The 9,414-nt window shown below is 25.9% G+C and overlaps 1 protein-coding gene across 2 annotated transcripts in view; it reads left to right on the top strand.

Moving 5' to 3' along the window:
* The window catches only part of LOC100215894 (FAD synthase), a 9,254-nt gene extending 4,146 nt beyond the window's left edge, over window positions 1-5,108 (top strand). Inside the window, exons 1-2 of one of the 2 annotated variants that reach the window (XM_065787422.1) lie at window positions 2,534-2,628; window positions 4,337-5,108. In XM_065787422.1, the coding sequence (XP_065643494.1) occupies window positions 2,544-2,628; window positions 4,337-5,025 (774 nt within the window). In that variant the 5' untranslated portion in view covers window positions 2,534-2,543 and the 3' untranslated portion in view covers window positions 5,026-5,108. Of the gene's footprint in view, window positions 1-2,533; window positions 2,629-4,336 lie in introns of those variants that run through there. The other variant, XM_065787423.1, reaches the window with a different exon arrangement.
* Window positions 5,109-9,414: the final 4,306 nt, after the last annotated feature.

The raw sequence follows: 9,414 nt of genomic DNA, 5'->3' as shown, positions 1-9,414 counted from the left end.
GTTTTATTTCAGTGCTATACTTATAGTTGTTCTTTAAACTTTGTTTAAATTTTTATATGAATATGTGTATCTTGTTTTGATTACTAAACATGTTTCGCATCAATATTTATCACTAATTCTTATTTTATACTTAATTTTTTGTTAACTTATAAAATATTTATATTTACTAATATTTTTATATTAGATAATATAAATAGTTTACAATGGTTTTAAATGAAATCAGATCAAATGTATTCTGAAATAGATTTTACATTTCATAGAATATTTACATATAGTACAAGTACTAATTTTAAGTAAACACCGTAATAAGAAGCTAAAATTAAAAAAAAGAAGAAAAAACGTAAAACAGTACAATACTTAAACAAAAAACTTTATGGAATAATAATTAAGTAAGAAGTTTGATAAAATTAGGACAAAATTCAATTTACTTTTATACATCTATCAAGAATATAAGACTTTTATATACCTAAATAAAATATGGCAATAAAAGAGAAGTAGATTATAATAATATACAGTAACGATATTATAAATAATATAGTAACAAAAGTATCAGTAATAATAATAGGCAATAATAAGAATAACTCCAGTTATTGGGCTTAATAATCCAAATAATACTAATGATAAAAATAATGATCTATTAATAATAATAATAATAATAATAATAATAACAATAACAGCAATATTAATAGTGATAATAATAACAATAGCAACAATAATAATAACAGTAATAATAATAATAATAAAAATAGCAATATTTATAATAGTGGGAGTTTGAAATAGAATAGTGATATAAAAAATATTAATTTGAGAAAAAGTTAAGAAAGAGCAAGTATTAGTATTAAGAAAGAGCAAGTATTAGTAGTAATAAATCAGCATTGAAATAAAGAAAGTAGTAGAAAAGTATTTTAAAAAAGATCAAGTATTAGTAGTTATAAACCAGCTTAAAGTTGAGATGGATAGTAGATAGTTAGCAGTAGAGTAGCATAGAAGATAGAGGAAGATTACTTGTTTAGTAAAAAATTAAATAGACTGTTTTTGAATTTGGAAAATGCAGGGAGAGATATTAACTGTGAGGAGAGACTATTCCATGTGCATATGCTCTGATATTTAATCGATTCATGTCCATAACAAACAGTTCTATGTTTAGATATAGGTAATTTAAAGCTTTTAACTGATCGAAGTTGTTAACAAGTAAAAAATTCATTAAATCAGTAAGGTTTTATGTTGCTGTTTCCAAACAATTGGAGTGTTGAATAGGGTCTTTTAATTTAAGTATCTTTGATATGTAGTAGAGGATATTAGGGTCAAAGTTAAAATGCTAAAAATAGATTATTTTTAGGGCCTTATTTTGGAGGTGAGATAATCTTTTAAGTGTTAGAGATTGGGTTTGTCCCCATATTTGTCAAGCGCATCTAAGATGAGACTCAAAAACAACATGATATATGTTAAGGAGCATTTCAAGATTAAGATAATGTCGAATTTTGGCCAACATACCGTTGGACCTGCTTTCAGTGCTAAGTCTTGAAGATGGGATGCAAAACTTAAATTTAAATCAGTTATGATACCAAGGTACTTGATAAAATTCACAGAATTTATTTTTGACCATTTAATCTGAAATTCAGGTGCTTTTTTGTTTTTGTTTGACTTGATTTAAAGATAATAATTTCAGTTTTTTCAGAATTAAGTCATAATTTATTGGATAGAAGCCAATGGAGTAGATTTGCTAAGCTATGGTTAATATTTTTGTTTATATTTTTAAGTGGTTTGTTGGTTTGTTTTTTAAAAGCAGATTGGTGTCATCAGCGAATTGGTAAGCGTGGTTAGATATGAACTTCCTAGTTAAATGCTTTTCCATGGTGTGATAAGGATTTCAATTGTGACAGGGACTTTAATAACTATAATTATATATATATATATATATATCATGGATGCGGAGTCCCAAAAGGACTACGGCTTTATATCTCTACTTTTTCCAAGTCTGTAGTGTCCAGAAGCTCTAAACATGTTTGTTAACTTATGATCTGCTATAAAAAAAAAATTTGTGAGATTTAATGGCTTGAAACTTATTGTTTTTAGGCCGGGAGTCCTGGAGTCCCAGAGTCCTTGCCGCCATTATACTTAAGGGCTCCTGGTTCAAAAAATGATTATTCCTCTAACCTAAAAGTCTTAATTTTTTTCCTATTAGTAATCCAAAAACTTATTTATATTTTTAAAGCTCCTAGATACCAAAAACTAGGATAAAGTAATCTTTTTGTGACTTTGAAATCTGGAGTATTTTTTGGGACTCCGCATCCCTGATATATATATATATATATATATATATATATATATATATATATATATATATATATATATATATATATATATATATATATATATGTATGTATATATATATATATATATATATGTATATATATATATATATATATGTATATATATATATATATATATATATATATATATATATATATATATATATATATATATATATATATATATATATATATATATACAGCCTGCAAAATTCAGCTTAACATTTAGCAATGCCAACACAAAAGATGACTTATCTTTGCTTTACAATTGCATACAACTGCCAACCTGATTTATTGATTGTACTTGCTTTTTTAAGTTAGACAAGTTTTATTTTGTTTTAAAAGAATTAACTCTTTTTTTTTTCAATTAACTCTTTTTTTGTTTTTTATCAAATTTATTCAAGCAAGGTTATTTATTTCAAAGTTATTAAAATTACTTTTTAAATGTCTTTTGTTCTCACGCTTTGTTTACTCGAATTTTTAACACTTTTATTATTTGAGTTTTAAAATCCAATAATAAATTATTTTATTAGTTAAAACCATTCATTGACATGTTTTCAATTTTTTTAATACTATTTAAAATGTGAAAGCCTCATAAGTTTAGTATTAGTATAATTATGTTAAATTTTTGTGGAGAAGAAACATATTAAGAATGTTAAAATAAAAAACATTAAGTACATGTTAGAATAACAAAACTTTAAACTTTTCTTTAAATTTGATATAAGTTAAGGTTATTATTAAGTCCATTCAAAATAAGAAACGCGTCAGTATTACAAAGCAAACTCAAAACAAGTCATAATGCCTAACATAACTATTATTAGAAAATGGGGGTTCAAGTTCTATTACTTTTGAGCAAATGAATCAGATAAAGTAATTTTTTTTATGTGAAACTTGCCAAGAATATTCAGAGCTTTTAAAAAATTGTACAATAATAAAAGCTGCATTAAATTTACAACAAATATTTGTATGCAGAACATCATTCATAAAAAAAATAAGTTTTCTGACCACATTTTATGTTTTTATGCACCTGTGTAAAGTTTAACATTTATTTACATAAAGTTGCAAGTTCGTACCATGCTACAATTTAAAAAAGTGTTTTTTCAATAAAAAATAGAAAGTAGCTACTAGGAGAAAATGATGACAAAGTATAAGTAGATGAAAGTAGCTACTAGGAAAAACACCTTTCCTATAGTAGAAGTAAACTCGTATTCTCAGTAGAGGTTAGAACCACAGTATGTTAACTGTAAACGGGTATAAACTGTTTATTCATTTTTTTAAACAAATTGTTGTTAACAAAATCATTTTCTAAAGCACATAATTTCTAAACAACGTTCTTTTTATGATCAATCACACTAAAACAGCCCTTTGCAAAAATAAGTTGCTTTATATATAGCACTTTTGAGGTGTTTTTTTTTTGTTAAAAAACAACTTGGAAACTAAAAAAATACAAATAATATTAGTTAATAAATTTGCTATATACTTAGATAAAGTTTAATCGCTACATTCATTAAAATATTGTTGCCTAAAACTATGCTCTTAAAATCATTGCTTTTTATAATCAATTACCCCGTTCGTAACAGAAAGCAAAAAGTCCAAATAAATTTTGCTGACCTGACCTTGGTTTAGTAGGACACTCTTGTGCCGACCTGAACTCCTTCAATTTTTGCAGGCTGTTTATTTGCTCAGCTGTGTAACAAATTATTGCATTAGTAATGTTTTTAATATTCAAGAGTTATATATATATATATATAAATATATATATATATATATATATAAATATATATATATATATATATATATATATATATATATATGTACATATTATATATATATATGTACATATTATGTATATATATGTACATATTATATATATATATATATATATATATATATATATATATATATATATATATATATATATATATATATATATATATATATATATATATATATATATATATATATGTACATATTATATATATGATATTTAAAAAAGCTATTATTTTTTTTATTTTAAACTTTAGTTTCATCATTATCATTCAGTGATTTGGAGTGTCATCTTAGTTCATCTGCTCTATCGCCTTTATCATCAGCCATAAAATGTGCATGGGCTGTTTTGCATCAGACGTATGACACATACAGTGAAGAAGAGGTTTGCATTGGATTTACTGGTGGGAAGGACTGCACAGTTGTTTTACATTTAATGCTAGCATATTTAAAGCAACGTTTTAATTATGAATTTCCAAAAGTAACTGGATTATATTTAAAAGGTGCTGATCCATTTCCTGAAACAGAGAAATTTATTGATGAATGTCAAAAAAACTTTAATGTCAAAATGATTGTGATCGATAGTTGTATTAAAGATGGTTTATTAAAACTTAAAAAGACCCATCCGTTAATAAAATCAATTGTAATGGGAACACGTCGTCACGATCCTTACTCACTATCGTTACGCTCCTTTTCTCTAACGGACTCCGACTGGCCACAATACATGCGTATTATGCCAATATTAGATTGGACTTATGGTGAGGTGTGGGAATTCCTTAATATATTTCAACTACCATATTGTACACTTTATGATGAAGGATATACATCAATCGGATATACAATAAACACTCATAAAAATCCTTATTTACAGTTATCAAATGGCAAATATTTGCCAGCATATAATTTAGAAAATGTAACTTCTGAACGTGTTGGTAGAAAAAACTAGCAGTTTATTTTTTACTAAACGTTTGTGTATTTAAAATATAACACTTGTCTATTAATTATATTTCTGTCATAATTATTAAATTATTCGATGTATTCTGGTTTTTATGGAGATTATTCTAATATTACTACTAATAATATATTTAGGAATATTTAAGTAAATAATTCAATGTAGTAAAATTATATACTTTTATGATATAAACATCAAAATGTGTTAATATTTAACTATTATAGTTTGAAAATTTTAAACAAAGTTTTGGAATTTTTAAAATGTTTTGAAAAAAGCTTTTTAAATATCATGTTTTCAAAATAAGTAATAAATTATAAGTGATGACAGTTAATTTTTAACTAAAACTAATTGACTAGAAAGTTGAAATTAGGGGGGGTAGGGTATAGTTGAAAATATCTTTTAACAGTACTAAAAAAATACTTTTTTTTATTTTACAATTTTCTCTCCTCTTGAAAACTCCTTGCTCAACTGCGCCTCTGTAAATTTAGATCAGAATAAATGAGCCCCTGAGATGCATAGTGGTGGTATAAGTCACTCATATCTAGTTTGGTATAAGTCTGACTAATATCACTAGGGCTGTGAACAAAAACAGCTGTTAAGTGAGGAGCATAACAAAACACAGTTCATTATCGATATCATTAGACTTATACCACTCTGCCATGTAATAGAATAAACAAAATGCTAACCATTGGTGGCAAGAACTCAAAATATTGAAAAAAGTGACTTATACCACTATGTGCATCTCATGGCCTCAAATTATGTTAAAATTCATTTATTCAATTTCAATTTCAAATTCAGTTATTCAATTTTATAGATGTTAAAATTTGAAGAAAATATTTTACTTAAAATTTGAAGAAAATATTTTACTTAAAATTTGAAGAAAATATTTTACTTAAAATTTGAAGAAAATATTTTACTTAAAATTTGAAGAAATATTTTACTTAAAATTTGAAGAAAATATTTTACTTAAAATTGCTTTATAACTGTTTTTCCACAACTTTGAAACGTTAAAATAAAAACAGTTTCATGAATAAAAATTAGGCACTGGTCTAGATATGTTATGTAGTTAGTGAATTGTTTAAAAAGAAAATTTAATTTCTATGATAAATATTACTGTCTAGAACTGCTCTGAAGCTGAGTAATTTAAATTAGAATTCACAAACGATTTGATATTCTATTTTAAAAAAGTATTTTTTTACTAATGACAAGCAAAAATGCATTAGTAATCATACATACACATTTACACAAAGTAAGGTGTCGTCAATAAATTATTTATGCTTTTATTACAACCCTCCCCCCTCCTTCGCACTTTGCTATACGCTTTTTGAGTACCTTCCACTTCCCTATAAGTACCTATGCTTTTAATCTATTAACCCAACATTTTAAGATATGTTTTTTAATTTAGTGTTTTCTTACTTTTATAATTAACCCCCTGCCCTCCATCTCATATGCTAAATTTGCAGACCCACTCTCCTCCATCCGAGCGTACTTTACGGACGATCCCTAATGCATTGCTTTTTGTTGTTGTTCAAAATTTAACGCGAGAAAACAGGAATGCTTTATAATTATTAAGACAGAATACCAAATTACTTCTTTGGGTTGTTATCTAAATATAATATTTTCTGATAATTATCTATGGACTGATAAAGTTTAATAATTAAACTATAGCCCTAGAGTGCATCTGCTCGCATGTCCGGCAACTGTTTGTGATTGCAGATTGGTCACCTTATGTCAAGTTTTTTGAGTTGTCAGAAAAAAGTTGGAGTAAATACATCATAGTTTATCAGGAACATGTGGTAAGGCAAGACAAAAACTTTTTTACTGGCAACAATTGGAACACGTTCCATGATTTGATACTAAAAAAGGTTTTTTGTTATGTAAAAAATGTGGAAAACCCAGACAAACCACAAAGGGTTTAGTAGTAAACAATGGTTTATATGGCCAAAAATTATGATTGAGAATTTTATCTATAATCATATGAGAAAAATTAAAGTTTTATGTTTATATGAAGTATTTGAATAAAAGCTGATAAATTTTTTTAATTTCAAATACGAGAGCGATATCCATGCAAGATGACCCTTTAGTAACCTAAGGAGCTTGCATTATGCTGAATAGAGGGGTTGCGGTGCTATCCCTATGATCAATTAAAAATTACAAAAACAAGTTTATAATTTTTAACATTTTTTTAACTCAAAGGTAAATTCTGCCTAGGATTCTATGGAAATCGAAAGTTTTAATTAAAGTTATAAACAAGAACAACAACAACAAATGCGGAATTTACGAAGAAATGTTATCATTAAGTAAAAGTTATATTAAAACAAAATATTAAATATTGTAGCAGCCGTGGCGCAATGGTAGCGCACATGTCTCAGAAATAAAGGATTCCTGGTTCAAACCCTACCTCTGGGCAAGTTTTGCGACATTGGTTTGGATTTCTTGGGGCGCCTAAATAAAATGAGAGAATACAATTGAGAAATGATTCAGCAAAACAAAAAGACAGATTATAGAATAAAATATAAACGTCTTTCGAAATTATTTAAAATTGAAAACAACTCAATAATTCCAAAAACACTCCAGATGATTTTTTTTGAAATAAAAATTGGCGTAGATGTGTTTTTTTTTAAAAGTGAGTTACAAAGAGTGTTTCCGGTAGAGGAAATTAAAATCGAGCTCAAAAGTCTAAGTAAACTTATGAGCTTGGTTTTAATTTCCTCTATCGGTAACGCTCACGATTATTAAGACTTTTTGAAATCCACGAATGGATTTCAAAAACAAACTGAGAAAAGTTATTTTCTCAATAGATAATGTTTTCGAGTTCTTCTGATCTCGTTTCTCTTTTATAAGTGTTATCTAAATGTAATTTAAAATATTTGATTTTATTTTTTGTTTTGTTAAACAATGTTTTATAATTAAGATATCTTATTTATATAAAGGTTTCCTTAAACGGTATTTACCTTTCATTTTTTATATATATATATATATTTTTTTTGATTCTAGTTCGTTATTTTTGTATTGTTTAACGGTTCTCGGTGACAGGATCTTACGATCCTCTTCGTGTTTCCGTGTTCTCATATATTATGTACCAACGACATTTTACCAGAAAATTTTGTTAAATGAACAAAAAAAAAAATTTTTTTTCAAAAAGTCTTGATAAATCCTCTTAAATAAACAAAAATTATGAAAAATACTTAAAAACAAATAAATTATAAAAACAAAAAACAAAGAAAGATACAAAATCTGTTTAAAAGTTAAAAAAAATTTTCACCAAAATTTATTCCATAAGAATATTGGAAATAATTAAAAAAGGATATAATATAAGTTATATTTTCTTTTTTAACCAATTCTAATATAACAAGTATTGGTTGAAAAAGAAAAGAAAAAATTATCGTAATAAATTCAACGTATTGGTAAACTGACAACGAATATAAGAAAGTTAAAAAGGAAAAAGATATTGTAAAAGGTTTTTATAACTTCTGATTAAATATCATAAAAAATAAACTAATATGTAGCAACTTAAGGAAAAAAATATTTTAAACCTATAACTATATTTTATATCTATAAGAAGGGATCTTTTTAATGGTTAAATTTTAAATATCTCCTTATAAGCATACTGTTCGTTTGATGAAAAAAAAAGCGCAGATTTTATCAAGTTTAACGCTGTTAATAATGCTTTTAATAACGTGTGATAACAAAAAATTGGGACAAATCTAAAAAAGGCATAAGTTTTTAATGGAATGATCAATTTTATTAATTTAAAAAGTATAATAACAAAAATAGCTAAGTAATATAGTTAAATGAAACGATAGGTTTTTCATGCGATGACGTGTCCACTCTTGACAATGTTGCGGCACCAAGCCGATGTACCCACTTTATGTCAGTTTTCTTGATTGAAAAACTCTATCCGTTCTTTAAGTTTATCTAAATTTTCAGCTCGGTAATTTTTCTTGTACATCTTTCTTTTAAGTTCAGACCAAAAATCTTTAATCGGTTGTAATTCTGACACATTAGCAGGGTTATGCACATTTGATACCAATTTAATATTTTTCGATTTTAAATCTTGTCTTTACGTGAGTAATGCGACGAAGCAAGATCAGGTCAAAAAATGATGCTGTCATTTTTATGAAACTTTTCTATAAATTTGTCTAATTTGACAAGACATTTTGAAATATACTCATTTTAATTGACTGCTAGGCCCGATAAAGCAATGTCATGCTGAGAGATTCCTTTCGTCAAGAATGTAATCCAACGATTAATTTTGGCTCAAGTTTATCTTTTAATTTCAACCTTACATCATTTGATGCCCTATTTATGTTAAAAGAGTCGAATCCAGCATTTCCAGAAATATTGGTGTTGTAAAAAATATTAAAGTTAAGTGTTAAAAGT

This window comes from Hydra vulgaris, chromosome 01 (assembly GCF_038396675.1).
Source record: "Hydra vulgaris chromosome 01, alternate assembly HydraT2T_AEP".
In the NCBI taxonomy this organism is placed as follows: Eukaryota; Metazoa; Cnidaria; class Hydrozoa; order Anthoathecata; family Hydridae; genus Hydra; species Hydra vulgaris.
Note: the sequence above shows the minus strand (reverse complement) of the source record. Positions and strands in the feature narration are given on the sequence as shown.